Raw genomic sequence first — 13,804 nt, 5'->3', positions numbered from 1 at the left:
AAGTGATGAACGCCTTGGCAGAATAAAATGAAAATTACTCTCCAGAAAGCTCCATTAATTCCAGCCAAAGGGTCCCAAGAAACACCATATCGGAAAAAGCTCCCCAGATGTCGGAGGTGCCCGAAGTTTGCCTGGCCTGTCAGCGATGAACCCGCCATCTGCCGACCGCGTGGCCGAATAAGAAGCTGTCCTGAGTGAGCAGAGATGCTTCCCCCTCCACCTTCAAGCAACTAATAATCGATATTATTTATCTATCTCCTTCGCAGGAACGGCGTTTGGGCCTCATTACATCCTGTCTGTCCATATCTAGATCAATTGCATGCACATAACTCTCCGGAGCTGCTGCAAGTAAAACATTTTGGTTCCTCTGTTCTCTTTTCTTTCTATATCTTAGTTGTTGTTGTGTCGTGGTCTGGGCCAGGCTGCCTCGGTAAGCTCCCTGGTGCAATAACCGTCTCTCTGTCTCTCTCTCCAGCCTCCTCTTCAAATAAACAAACAGCGGCCGGCCCCCTTTCCCTTTAGCTCTCTTTAAACGTCCTCTTGTCCAACCCCACGATTTTTCTTTCTATCCAACCCAGCGGCCTCCTTACCCACATCGCCTCATATTTGCTCGTTCCGTATCGATTGTCAATTATCCGTCGTTCTCATTCCTGAGCCTCTGTGACTGACCGTCTCGCTCACTGCGCATAGCTATCGGCTATTCTTATCGCCTCCATTACCCGATCTGTCTACCGACCCGCAAGTCCCAATAAACACCAGCAACCATGTCGGTCAAGTTTCAGGAAGAGGTCACCAAGTCACTCCGACATGATACCAAGGAATTGGCGCATAAGGTCGGGGAGCGGTTGACGGGGGGAGATACTCAGACAGGCTACCTCGCTGTATGTTTGATCTGCTGCTGATCGATTTCTGGAAGAGTACTGCGCGGATAGATGGCTGACCGGGCATTTAAACATGGCATAGCTCTACCTGCGTCAGCTGCAGTCGAATCCCCTGCGCACGAAGATGTTGACGTCCGGTTTGCTTTCTGGTCTTCAAGAAGTCCTAGCTTCCTGGATTGCAAACGATGTCAGCAAGCATGGGCATTACTTCAGCGCTCGGGTGCCCAAGATGACCCTCTACGGCATGTTCATCAGTGCGCCTCTGGGCCACTTGCTCGTCGGCATCCTCCAGAAAGTCTTTGCTGGTCGCACCAGCCTGAAGGCCAAGATCCTCCAGATCCTCGCCAGCAACCTGATTGTACGTTTTTGTCAAACATCTCCTATGCACTCGCCAGATAGCTAGTGCATGTCACTCAGCGCGGCAAATACTAACCGCATTCGCATTGCAGGTCTCCCCCATTCAAAACGCAGTCTACCTCACGTCGATGGCTATCATCGCCGGGGCGCGCACCTTCCACCAGGTCCGCGCAACCGTCAAGGCCGGCTTCATGCCCGTCATGAAGGTCAGCTGGATCACCTCGCCTCTGGCGCTCGCTTTCGCCCAGAAGTTCCTTCCCGAGCACACCTGGGTGCCATTCTTCAACATTATCGGGTTCTTCATCGGAACCTACGTCAACACTCACACTAAGAAGAAGCGCCTGGAGGCTCTGAGAAAGGTACAGTCATCTTCTCGTTTTAAGTAGAGCCCGGCTAATAAGCAGCAGCGCTACGACCAACGCCGTGGCCCCGGCAGCGAGTATGAGAAGGGCGGCGACTACCGGTAAAGACTGCGACTATATCTAATGACTCGCCAGACCATGACAGAGCGCGCGACAAACTGAGACCAAGACCTCGGGACTTGTAGAATTTCTCGGATATTGGAATTGTGGCTGGTGGACTGCTTTGCATGCATATGATACATGCCAATTATTTCTTGAACATGCCTCATGTGACATCTCTCTTCGACCCGGTGATTCCCCTGATGTCGAGATGAAGATATGCCTTTTCTTGTTATCTGTTACGACGACTTTTTAAATATTGTATGTGAATGTTTATGATGCCTTGGGCTTTGAACTATCTATAATTTGGTCTGGTTGCTTGGATTTCAGCCCGATTTCCGACTTATCCCTTACTAGATAATAGACCAACAGTCTTTAATATCTTATAGTCTCCAGTAATGTAGTGAGTGACATTCGACCCTAGAGAGAAGTTGAATTGCTCATTTACACACATACTCACGGAGTACGAAGGATGCCACACACTCTTGATGAGAAAGGGATTAGGCCATGCCTAATAAGACTGATTGATGCACTCCATAATCTTCGTCAGTGATTACTCGACTTCCATCTCCTCCGAAGACTTGCCCCGTTTCGCCTGCACCCAACTCACAAACTCATCCAGGGTTCCCGGCCAAGCGGCGTCAGCACTCCACCAACCAAAGTTCTCATCCTCCAGCGTCTTGCGCAGGAACACTTCAACCTGCTCCCACAGATCCTTGTTGACTGGTCGCTTTCCACGCTCTTCGAGGTAATCAATCCACCAGTCCAACCAGGGAGTCGTGGGCGTGTTCCACTGGATGCCACCATGCTCGGGCGTAAAGAACAATCTCCACTGTTCGGCGGCAATATCGAACTGGAGATTCCGCTGGCCTTGCATACGACAGAGAGGAAATGTGTACCGATAGACGCGCCGGAAGAGGTCTGGCTCAGCCGGGATTCGAGCTCGAATGTCCGCCGCATGAGCAATCATCTTTTGTAGATTGTCACATCTATATCGACATATTAGTTGACTAGACCAGTGTAGGACGGAGTTAAGTAGTATCAAGTGTCACTTACCCGGCGCTTCTCCAGCCGTTTACAAAGCCTTCTCTCGTGAACTCGCCCATGGACGGCGACTTGAGAAGCTCTGCAATTCCCAGGCATGCCACCTCGTCTAGTTGTACTTGGATATCCCCCAGGAACTTCATGGCACTTTCAATACCGATCCCGTCAGGATTCTCTTCGGGTGCATCTGAGCTTCAATTAGCAAATCGCAGTGCGATGAGATGATGCCAGGATCTTCAACAAGGAAATACCTCGATACGAGTCGAAAATCTTATTAAGGGCAGAAGTGTTTCCCCCGTTACTCTGCGGACTCTGGAAGTAACTGACAATTCGGTTAGCCTTCGCTTGGAGACAGACGTTGAAAAGATTCAAACAAAGAAGCAATCACGGATAAAATAGAGCCAACATCTGCCAAAACAACCTGGATCAATGAGCGCACTTGAAGACTCCGGATACTAGGAATTTATAGGCCTCGCCTCTAAGCTCAGTCCATCTGATGCTCATTGCAAGGCACCTCGGAAGCTCGATGCTCACGACAAAAGCAGCTGTTCCAGCCAGGCAAAGTAGCTGCTCGATGATAGGACCTTGGCTTTGACAGCGCAAGGTAGAGTGGATACCTGCGTATGAATGCATGCCATTCTGAAACTACCAACATAACCTGATCGCTCATTTCCAGATCCAAATGGCTGCAACCCAGAGAACTGCATAGGGCTGGCCAGAGCAGGAAGATACTATGTACGTATCTGCGAGCAAGAAAGGGTAGCAGTAATACACATGGACTTCCCACGGATAGCTGAATGACCACAGGGCGTCCCATTCAGCAGAATGGAACGGGATTCGGCCACCCATCCAGTATAGCGTCATTGAGTTGAATGTCTGTAGATGCACAGTTGAGCGCACCGCAGTATCCATTCTCCAGATACCCGGAGATAAGTTGAGGACGCGACGCGACGCGATGGAAGAGTATGATCCAAAGGACAGCGGCCACACAGCAGATCCCGTTCAAAGGAACAATAACACTTCGTATGTACCACCCATCTGCGCCCAGGCAACAGATACCGCTCTAGATTGGGTGGTCATGCAGCAGATGTCGAACACGGAGAAAAGAATACACTCATAACAGGAATCCTTACAAACGAAGGCAAAGCAAAGGAACAAATTCGAATACTTACGCATCAATAGCTTCCTCTACATTCCACCTATGTGCTTTTAGGAACTGTAAAGCCCAAGATAATTAGCGATGATGGACAATGTAAAATTTCACGTGATCTGAACTTAAAGTGACAACTTTTGGCAGGGTTTCGATGATCGGATGGACCGAATTCAGCAGACATACCTTTGCTGCTACTGCGTCCTTAGCTTCTGTGAAGTTCACAAACTGAGAGATCAGTTGCTTCTGTACTCCAGAGTAAGGTGGCATGGTGGGGTGATGGCGGGCGATAGTCGACGAGGGGAATTGGGATCTGGTGGAGTCCGACAGATGAGAGGAGAGCGTGAGAGTTGAGCTAGTACCTAGTGAGATTCGAGGCAGTGGTCACAGCCGACAGAGTTGAGTAACAAGCTGAAACAATAAGAAAGATGACTGAAGGGATCGACTAGAGATGCCTGGACCACACGAGGAAAGTTCCATCTTCGCCATTTGAGGCGCTGACTGATGTTCTGTTGGGCACGTGCCCAACAGCTCCTATATTGTATGCGTCCGACGAAATTCTGAAATCGATATGAGGTTATACAATTGTCGCCTTACGAATGAAAATGAAATTCTGCAAACTACTTCTCTGTCAAAAAAATTGGAATATATAGGCAGATCACCAGTCTCGGATATCTGGCGGTGTTTGACCTCTCAACAGCAAACAGCTTACGCGACTATTTTTATTGCCACTGCCTACCTATCTATATTGAGCAAGGTTCCGCGGCTGCCTCATCATGAGCACTATTGTCCGATGGATTTTGAGGGCTATAGTGTGGTATCGTCAGACTCTCAGGCCAAGGAACCATGGCGTCTCACTGGCTGTTTCGAGAGCAGAATGCATACTGCGTAAAGTAGAATTGAAGATGATAGTTGATATTGGACATAGAGACGAAAAGACTTTTGTAGCCGAACAGATGCGAGACTCCAAACTCCTGCGACAATCCCTTGATATCTAGTATGCGAACACCATGTATGATCCTGCCTGTAAAAGCACTTCTATCACGTCGTAAACAGAGTATCTTCCTATACAAAGGTTAGCATTTAGACTGATCCCAGATAGTCCGTGACAAAGAACGGAGCGACATACCTCTCTCAGGTACTCTCCAACATCCGCTTGCCGAAACACGGCGATCGCAGTGGGATCCAGCTTGCGGATCTCAGCGGTGGATCGGGCAGTAACACCGAATCCCTGAACTAAGTCAGTCGCCTATCCAGAAGACTTTTGCGGTTGTAGACCATCCATACCAAAGGTGTGTCGTTCGAGTCGTACACCAAGACTCCTGTATGCTCTGGGATATCCTCACTCCATCTTCCGACGTGCGCTTTCACAACATTCGACCCGTAGAGGTAAGGCATGATACCATTGTCCTTGATCCAGACCTTGTATCTCGCATGAGGGGCAATTACATCGAGCGCTGACCATGCCACTTCGTTAGCCAGCCAAGCCACTTCGACTCTGCGTGACAGAATAAACGAACCTGTAATATGGATCCTGAACTTTCCAGTCTTGGTAAACTTGCCGATACAATTTCCGAGAGAAAGAAGGGTGTCCCGAGGAAAACTCGTCGATAGATCTGCCAGTGACTTTTTCACGTAGTACACTCGGTTTCCTTGAAGACGAAAGACATGTCGCTCGTCCTCAGAATCTGACTGAGGCACGATGAGGTTGTTGAGTGACCGTCCGGTATAGCCTGCCAACTTGGCAAGTAGCGTCTGTAACTCCTGCTCCGTAAGTTGACGCATTTTTGCTTCTGCTCTGATCAGAATAAAAATTTCTTGAAGCTCCACGGGAACAAAAATTCTAGACAAGGTGGAGCGGGAGCTCTAGCGTGAGATTCTTGGCGTTCGGGGAAAATTCAAAGGAAGGAAAAAAAAAGTTTCGACTCCGAACTTCGACGATTGCCGTCTTTGATTTCGAACAATTCACCCACAGAAAGTATGGCCCCTGGACGTACGATAAAGAGGAGACGACTAAGTCCTCCCGTTGATGAGGAAGATGCTTCCTCCCGACCCTCGCGTGATTCTCTCAACGATTTCTACAGCAATGCTGCCGAATGGGATCTCGAACAGGACTACGAGCGCCGACCGCGCAAACTAGGCAAGAAAGACCAAGAGAGCACTAGGTTGCCCATTAAGACGCCAGAGGGGTTTCAAATGGTTGAGGAGTCTGAACCAGAGGCGGAAGAGTCGGACAGCTTTCTCGGTACCGACGACGACGGTGATGAAAATGACGCCGATTTCGACGACGAGGATATGGAAGATGACGACGAAGCTGCAGAGGAAACTCCGAAAGTTCCATTAAAGTTGCAGATTGTCCAAGCGAAGGAAGAGCTGGCGAGGTTGGCGACGTTCATCAACGAGGACCCGGAAGAGCACATTTCCTCCTTCAAGACGATGGCTGATATGGTAGAGAACGGCCAACAAGTCGCCATACAGAAGCTGGCCCTCGCCTCGCAGGCTGCTATCTACAAGGATGTCATTCCCGGTTACAGGATCCGTCCTCTCAGCGAAGAAGACATGTCCGCGAAAGTCTCGAAAGAAGTGCGCAAGCTCCGGAGCTTTGAACAATCGCTATTGTCGGGATACAAGCACTACGTCCAGAAGTTATTGGATCTTACAAAATCCTCAAAGCAAGATACTGCAGCCGTCGATCCCGGCTTGAAGAGCATCGCGATCAATTGCGCGTGCAACCTCCTCCTTTCCGTACCGCATTTCAACTTCCGCACAGAGCTGCTGAAAATCCTTGTGAACCGTCTCGCAAAGAGGCAGATCGATGCTGATTTCATCAAGTGTCGAGAAACAATGGAAGAGGTATTTGGCAAGGATAATGATGGAATAGTCTCTTTGGAAGCTGTTCGTCTGCTGTCGAAGATGATGAAAGCCAAAGATTTCAGGGTACACGAGAGTGTCTTGGACACATTCCTCCATCTGCGCCTCCTCTCCGAATTTTCTTCAAAGGGCTCGAGGGACAGGGTAGACCGCGCGCCAGCAGAAGAAGAGAACACCTTCAATGGCAAAAAACCGAAGCAGAAGCGCGAATTCCGCACCAAGCGAGAGCGCAAGCTGCAGAAGGAGCGTAAGGCCGTGGAGAAGGACATGAAAGAGGCGGACGCTTTAGTTTCCCATGAAGAAAGAGACAAGAACCAGGCGGAGACGCTGAAGCTCGTCTTCGCCACTTACTTCCGCATCCTGAAGCTTCGCATTCCCAATCTCATGGGTCCCGTCCTCGAAGGTCTCGCCAAATACGCACACCTCATCAACCAAGACTTTTTCGGCGACCTGCTGGAAGCTTTGAAGGACTTGATCGGCCACGCCGACAAATCCGAGGTAGAAGATGGCGACGAAGAGGAAGCACAGGAGGAAAGCGAGTCGACGTCGCGAGACGCTCAACGCGAGGCTCTGCTCTGCACCATCACTGCCTTTGCGCTTTTGGAGGGGCAAGACGTTAGCAAAGCGGCATCATCTCTTCACCTCGACCTCAGCTTCTTCGTCAAACATCTCTACCGCTCCCTTTATTCCCTCTCCGTCAACCCCGATGTCGAATTCAACCCCACCAAGGCACTTCGCCTGCCTGATCCAAACTCACACGAAGCAAACGGCTCAGCGCACCGATCGAAGAGCAAAGTCAACTTCCAGACTCCCACTGTCCTCCTCCTTCGGTGTCTCCAATCCACGCTTCTTTCCCGCGCGCATGGAACACCACCCACCATCCGACTTGGCAGTTTTACCAAACGACTCATGACAACCTCTCTCCAGGTACCTGAGAAGTCTGCACTCGCGACACTGTCCCTTCTGAATCAAGTTGCCAAGCACCATGCGCGCCGGATCGCGCCATTGTGGCACAGCGAGGAACGGAAAGGGGACGGAGTGTTCAACCCCTTCGCCGCTGACGTTGAGACGACCAACGTATTTGCCGGGACAGTATGGGAAGGCGAGTTGCTGCGTCTTCACTATTGCCCTCAAGTTAGAGATGCGGCAGCGGATATAGAAAAGTTGATTGTGGGCCGGAATTGAGTTGCCATTACAATACCAGTCTTCAGTCTTACGTTGAGCTTATGATCATTTCACAAATTTCTTGTGCATTTCTCCAGTGCTGACTATCACATACCTTTTTTGTGTTGTTCTGTCCTTTCCGTATTTTCTCTGCCGACATACTGGTGATACCCCTACGTAAATTGAGCACGTGCGCACGGTCCTGCAAGAATCTGCCGTCCTCCTCACATCATTAGTGCGAATAGACCCCAATCAATCACTCCCTCATTGAGTAAAAAGCCAGCAACCAAATTGACCAAATTACTCAGGTCCTAAGGAAGCTTTCCAGTTATGAATTCAAATAGAAATGCTGAGCTTCGGCAAACATCGAGTGAAATGTATTCCAGGTCTCATCATCGATAATTCCAATTCAACTTCAGATTGAAGGAAACCCCAAAGCGACGCAGTCGCATATGTCAATAATCGGTACGCAACAGACGAATGCTCAACGAAGTTTTCTCCGAATATGAGATCTAAGCATGAGGTTTGCTCCGATTGCCCTCAGGCGAGGCTTCGCTGTGCGTTTCCGGGTACCAAGTTGCAGGCTGCCAGTCCTGTGTCCCTGTTTGAGTTGAAGTAATGACAGACACAGGAGCAGAAACCTGAAGGGAAGCAGGGATATTATGCGGGGTTCGGCCAACATAACTGGGCTGCATAGGGGGTGCAGCCGCTGCAGGGGGACGCAACTGGATATCCATACTGAGTGGCGAAGACGAAGAGGGTGTAACAGCAAATGCGTTTGCGGGCAAGCGGTTTGCGGTTGGTGTTCTGGTGCCGATGGTCTGGTGAGAATGCAAATGTTTCAATCCGCGTCTCTGCGGGGTAGGTCTCTCGGTTGCAGAGGTCGCCTGTCCGGTCTGTGTACGTGGCTGAGATTTGAGGCGTTCCCGGTCGCGCATGATCTGCTGCTGTCTGTCATTGCGTAAAGCTGGGTGGATGGAGCTTGGGCTCTCCTCGCCGAATGTTGAAGGCTGTGAGGCTGCGACTGCAGCAGCTGGAGCAGAAGGCGTTGAGGAACGGCCGTTCTGTCCCTGAGGATTCTTGGCCTTCTTACTGCGACGCGGCGTGTGCAAGAACTTGCTGCTAGCATGACTTTCACCATCATCCCGGCGGCGGAATCCAAACATCCCCTTCTTGTGAGGGGTCTTCACACCTTCATTGGTGTCAATGTGTGAGGTCTGGATGCGCGAAATCTGTCCATTCTCAGGAGCGAAGTTGGCTGCAAACTGACGACTAAGCTTGGGTGTCTTAGGCTCAGGAGAGCCTGAGGACTCCTGAGCTGGGTTTCTTCTCACCCCTCTCTTCACCTGAGACTCTGTGATCTCTCGGCGTTTCTCTCTCAAAGGTGTGCTGCGGAAGGGCACGGTAGTGGACGGAACGTTTTGAGCGGGTCCTTGGTTATTGTGTTGGGCCAAAGAAGCCTCACCCCCAGACACGTTCTCACTTTCTTCCTTCTCCTTTCCTTTCTTCCTGTCTTGGTCCCTGCTTACTTCCATCTCACCCTTCTTGACACACCGCTGTCCATTTGCATCCTGTTGTTTCTCACTGTCCTTGGTCACAGCGGGAGTATTTTGAGCTGCCTGCAACTCAGTACCTGTGATCTTCGGATCCGGTGCTGAGTTGCAGGAGGCACACGCCTTCTGAGGCGACGTTATTGACGCGTTGATTTCTCCTCTGAGTCTGTTGATTTGGCTCGAGACACCGATCAACAACCTCTCTTCCATACGCCTCATTTGAATTTCAATTGCTCCAACCTGACATTGCAGATTGGTCATACCGCGGTGTAGGTCTGACACGGTCTCATTTTGGCCTGCCGTGCGGGCGTTGATTAAACGCAGAACATCGGCCATGGCGTCTGTCTGCCGCAGAATCTGATCCTTTGACCAGTTGTTCGAGTTCTCAAGTACCCTACAAAGTCGATGAACAACGTTGTTCATATGGACATGGACTGCCTCGATATGAGACGCGAGCTGCTGTTCCGGGTCCGCTGTGTTTCGGTAGCCTGGATGTGGTGGAGGAGGAGCATAGCCTCCGTGACTTGTAACGCCAGCGAAGGGATGTTGACCAACTGCAGCGTGAGGTTGAGTATTGAAATGCTGGGTTTGGGTCTCTCCGAGTGCTGGTTGATATGCGTCTGCTATCATCACGGTAGGCTGAACTCCCCCATGACCATGGTTGAAAGATGCAGGATACCTTGGCTGATCAGTCGCAAGCATCACAGGAAATCTATGTCCATTTGTGTGAACTCCCCCCCGTCTGTGTCTGTGGTCGGTGGTTGGAAGGTCTGGGGTCATCTCGGCACTGGCATTGTCGTATATGGACAGCGAGATCGGATCCGCAAATTCATCTTCCACCGCATAGAACGAGATGTTTGTCGATGCAGGGCTGCCCAGATCGTTCTCTGCTCTAAGGCTGCAAATGCTCGGTTGTTCTCGGATGACCTGCCCCTGTCCACTGTTTTCGAGCTCGCCTGCGCGGGCCGCGGGGGAAGAGCCAGTCAGTAGCAGGGTATCAAGCTGCAATGTCCTCTCACACTCTCGCTCGACAGGGCTCTGCATGGCATTTCCACCCGCAAAGGGCCCAAGGCTCAACTTTTCGTTGTTTGGCTGCTCGTCATTTGTCATGGAACTAGCGACGGCACAGGATTCAACACTCGTCTGGGAAAACTGTCCAAAGCTGATGTCCCTAAACGGAAAGGGTGGTGCAGACGATGGGTAGACTCCCGGCTCTCGTGGCTTAGGGACATACAGCTTCTCTTCGTTGAAGTCGTGAGTCTCTCCGCCAGAGGTCTGTCCGCCTTCATTGCCCGCTTCTAGCTCGTTCTTAGAGCTGTCCCTGCGGAACTCCTTTGCAAGATCTTTGAGACTGAGCTTGGACCTGAGCGCAGCCACTCTGGATTTCATTTTTTCCTTCTGATTGTTTTTGTCCCCCTTATTATTCTCAAAAATGCCTTCAGGCCGAGCTGGCTCGGTGACGGAACGCTTCTTAGTCATGTTAGGGTTGCTCATGACATCCGGCTTGCAAGCCTCGACAGGCTCGCCATTATCTTCCACAGGAAGGTGGCGTGGCTTTGGCATGGGAAGGGCCAGGTCAGCGTCGTAATCGAGACCCGACGACTTGCGCGAGGTGGTTGGTCTGGCACCCATGACTGGACCCTTACGAGGTATAACGACTACGACGAACAAGCTTATTAGCAACAAGGTTCTTCCGTCTTCAGGTGGAAACATTCGTGGACCCCTGTCGAGGAGATATTGAAATGCTTGCTTACCTTTGTCGAAGCCGGTGTTGGCAGTCTGCTGCTGCTGCTTTTGCTCGTGAGCCTTCATCTGCGCCCACGCGTTTCCACTCTGCGAAGACATGGCAGCGTAGCAGAAGCCGTAGGCTGTTTCTTTTCAAAGGGTTCTTGAGCAGTGATATCGGAAGCTTGTTGCTTATCACGATGGGTGAATAAGAGCAAAGGTGAAAGAATTATGGAAGTGTTGTTATGGATATGAAGAGAGATGATCGATGGTAAGCTATGATGCTTGGGAGGGTGTTTGGGCTCGCTTGAGATCTCACTTTTGTGTGCGAGCACCGCGCGTCTAGCAAGTAAACAGAACTTCACTGAATATCTGCTCAGTGATGTTTCTTGTTTGTGTTGCTGGTCCTGGTGCTGGGGCTTGCTAGCGCCTGAGGAGCAGACGTCACTCAGGAGCTCAGCGTGAATTGCAACATGTAACCAGATTCTTTGACCATTTGTCTCTTTCTCTCTGGCAGGCAGAATGATATCAGGCTTAAGTGCATCCGGTTCTTTTCTTAAAAGTACATGTAGCTATCCCCAAGTAGAAGCTGTGGTCGAAAATGATGCCGCTGCGTAGCTGAGCTGTATAGAGGCAAGGCATGGATTCAGAATACGCAACGCTTAGTACGAGCTGATTCTCTCGTGGATTATCCGAAGCTACGCTGCGAGTGTAGATTGCGATTCCTACTATATGGTGTACGTGATCTTTTCTGGCATTGATTGAGAATGTTGATAGTTCGGTCCGGGCCGATAGGGCGATATCACTGCATCGTTACCAAGAGACGGGGCAAGGAGTTTCGGGGTGCTCCTTGCTAAGATGGAGGTAACAAAGTTCTAATTGTGAGAGGAGAGTACTTATGTCTGAAAGTCTTGACAGACAGAAATGCTAACTGGACTGCAGATGCTGCTACCTTCTTGTGCATCTTAAGGGTAATGGCAGGGCAGTGACCAAGTCTAGGAGAAAGTAATCATGCCCATGGTGAAGGTAATGCCAGTTCACGAGACCAGTTGGATATTCTATAGTAAGGAGCATCGTTTTGAAAATCGAGAGGTCTTCATTCGTTCATCATAATCATCAAACATAAACATCATTACATGCTGGCAGACGATCACATCAACCGCAAACTTCCGGCCAGTCATATCGAATGTTACCAAAGTCAGACAGCCTTCCAAGGTTGTGAGAGAGTTGCGACAGTTAGAGAGTAGAGTAAGGGAAATAATATTAACAAATTGAGAGCGAAATTCACAAATATCGAATACAGGGGAATCGAGTCGAGTAAAAATGAGCGGCGATAATCAATTTTTCAACAGAATCAGACTTATCGGGTATATGCACGCCAAATAATAGCTAGCAAGGGTGCAGCGAAAACGGTCATCAAGAACAGATTCCTGAATCTCATTAGCTTTGGCAATGACAATGATTAAGCGATTATTTGATCACTCCTGGAGTTCAGAGACTCTGTAGAGCGAATTTATTTCTCGGACAAGCGGTGCGAGCAACCATCTACTGGTTCGTCCCTCCACGACGGCGGAAGGGCGAGAAGATGGCGCCGAAGAAATTGCCAAAGACGGCACGCAAAATAGTCCTCAACCAGCTGTCTCGCTTATGGTTCAAGGAAACAGCAGTGACTGACCGATTTTGACTGGGAGAACGAGGCTCCTCGTTATTCTTGGGGGCTACTGCCTTGCCGGCATCGCCCTCCGTAGGAGCAGAAGACTCGGTCGCGATGGAGGGGACGTCGGTAGACGCAGGAGCGCGCTCGTGACTGGCCGGCTTCACAACCTGGTCATCGCTGGTGGACGAAGTAGGTTCCGCAGGTAACTGTTCAGTGGAAGGCAACTCCAACTTTCGGAGCAGAGCTTCGCGGTCGCCAGCAAGTGCTACGAGAGCAGGATCACTTTCAGGCTCGGGTGTGGGCATGTCCTTTGAAGTGGAGGAGTCCGCGTGCTTATTGCTGGCGGTCTGGGCTGCAGGTACGAGGTGAGAAGTTTCCGGCTTGCCGTCATTAGGCTGAGACGGTTCCTTGGTGTTCACGATGTCCTTAGGTGTAGCAACGACTTCAGGCTCTTTGTGAGACTTGGAAGCGACTCCAGCAACAACAGCACCAGCAGCGATGGCAGCCGCGGCACCAGCTCCAATGAGTTCAGGAGTCACAATCGAGTCTTTCTCTTCTGAGTCCTTGGCGGTCTCCACGGTGAGCTCGGGAGTGGCATTCTGAACTGGAGGAACAGACTGAGCGGAAGGATCGACGTCTTTCTCAACCGAAGAGTCGCCATTAGAAACAGGGGCAGACTCTTCCGCCTCGGGTTTCTCAGAGGTTACTGGTTCGGATTCAACCTTAGCGGCCTCCTCTTCACCAGTCAGAGATTGGTCTACCTCGCCAGTGCTGCTGACCACGCCATTGACCTCAGGTTCTGCTGCTGTCTCAGTAGAATCCTCCTTGACGGCCTCCGGCCCCGCTCCGTCGGTAGTCTCTTCAACCTCTTGAGCCTCGCTTTGCTTCTCAGTCACGGGCTCAGCGACGGGCTCAGCGACGGGCTCAGCGACGGGCTCAGC

General features: G+C 50.7%; 6 protein-coding genes across 6 annotated transcripts in view; 2 read left to right on the top strand and 4 right to left on the bottom strand.

The window, feature by feature from the left end:
- Window positions 1-764: 764 nt before the first annotated feature.
- Window positions 765-1,705, top strand: Asppvi_008325 (Mpv17/PMP22 family protein; the record flags this gene model as incomplete). The annotated part of the gene is made up of 4 exons (XM_043304196.1): window positions 765-881; window positions 964-1,239; window positions 1,331-1,597; window positions 1,646-1,705. The coding sequence occupies 4 exons, from the start codon at window positions 765-767 to the stop codon at window positions 1,703-1,705; spliced, it is 720 nt and encodes a 239-aa protein (XP_043160131.1).
- A 547-nt stretch (window positions 1,706-2,252) lies between these two features.
- On the bottom strand, window positions 2,253-2,886 carry Asppvi_008324 (DCN1-like protein; the record flags this gene model as incomplete). The annotated part of the gene is made up of 2 exons (XM_043304195.1): window positions 2,253-2,688; window positions 2,756-2,886. The coding sequence occupies 2 exons, from the start codon at window positions 2,884-2,886 to the stop codon at window positions 2,253-2,255; spliced, it is 567 nt and encodes a 188-aa protein (XP_043160130.1).
- Window positions 2,887-4,934: 2,048 nt separating this feature from the next.
- On the bottom strand, window positions 4,935-5,678 carry Asppvi_008323 (ribosome biosynthesis protein NIP7; the record flags this gene model as incomplete). The annotated part of the gene is made up of 4 exons (XM_043304194.1): window positions 4,935-4,958; window positions 5,023-5,124; window positions 5,181-5,350; window positions 5,414-5,678. The coding sequence occupies 4 exons, from the start codon at window positions 5,676-5,678 to the stop codon at window positions 4,935-4,937; spliced, it is 561 nt and encodes a 186-aa protein (XP_043160129.1).
- Window positions 5,679-5,873: 195 nt separating this feature from the next.
- On the top strand, window positions 5,874-7,949 carry Asppvi_008322 (nuclear export protein Noc3; the record flags this gene model as incomplete). Its single annotated transcript, XM_043304193.1, has 1 exon — window positions 5,874-7,949. One exon carries the CDS (start codon window positions 5,874-5,876, stop codon window positions 7,947-7,949), a length of 2,076 nt encoding a protein of 691 aa, XP_043160128.1.
- Window positions 7,950-8,440: 491 nt separating this feature from the next.
- Asppvi_008321 (uncharacterized protein) lies at window positions 8,441-11,326 on the bottom strand (the record flags this gene model as incomplete). The annotated part of the gene is made up of 2 exons (XM_043304192.1): window positions 8,441-11,139; window positions 11,236-11,326. 2 exons carry the CDS (start codon window positions 11,324-11,326, stop codon window positions 8,441-8,443), a joined length of 2,790 nt encoding a protein of 929 aa, XP_043160127.1.
- A 1,425-nt stretch (window positions 11,327-12,751) lies between these two features.
- The window catches only part of Asppvi_008320 (PT repeat family protein), a gene marked incomplete at both ends in the record, with an annotated part of 5,382 nt that continues 4,329 nt past the window's right edge, over window positions 12,752-13,804 (bottom strand). Inside the window, one exon of the mRNA XM_043304191.1 lies at window positions 12,752-13,798. Coding sequence (XP_043160126.1) covers window positions 12,752-13,798 — 1,047 coding nt within the window. The remainder of the gene's footprint in view (window positions 13,799-13,804) is intronic.

This window comes from Aspergillus pseudoviridinutans (assembly GCF_018340605.1).
Source record: "Aspergillus pseudoviridinutans IFM 55266 DNA, scaffold_5, whole genome shotgun sequence".
In the NCBI taxonomy this organism is placed as follows: domain Eukaryota; kingdom Fungi; phylum Ascomycota; class Eurotiomycetes; order Eurotiales; family Aspergillaceae; genus Aspergillus; species Aspergillus pseudoviridinutans.
This window is presented reverse-complemented; position numbering and strand designations above follow the sequence as displayed.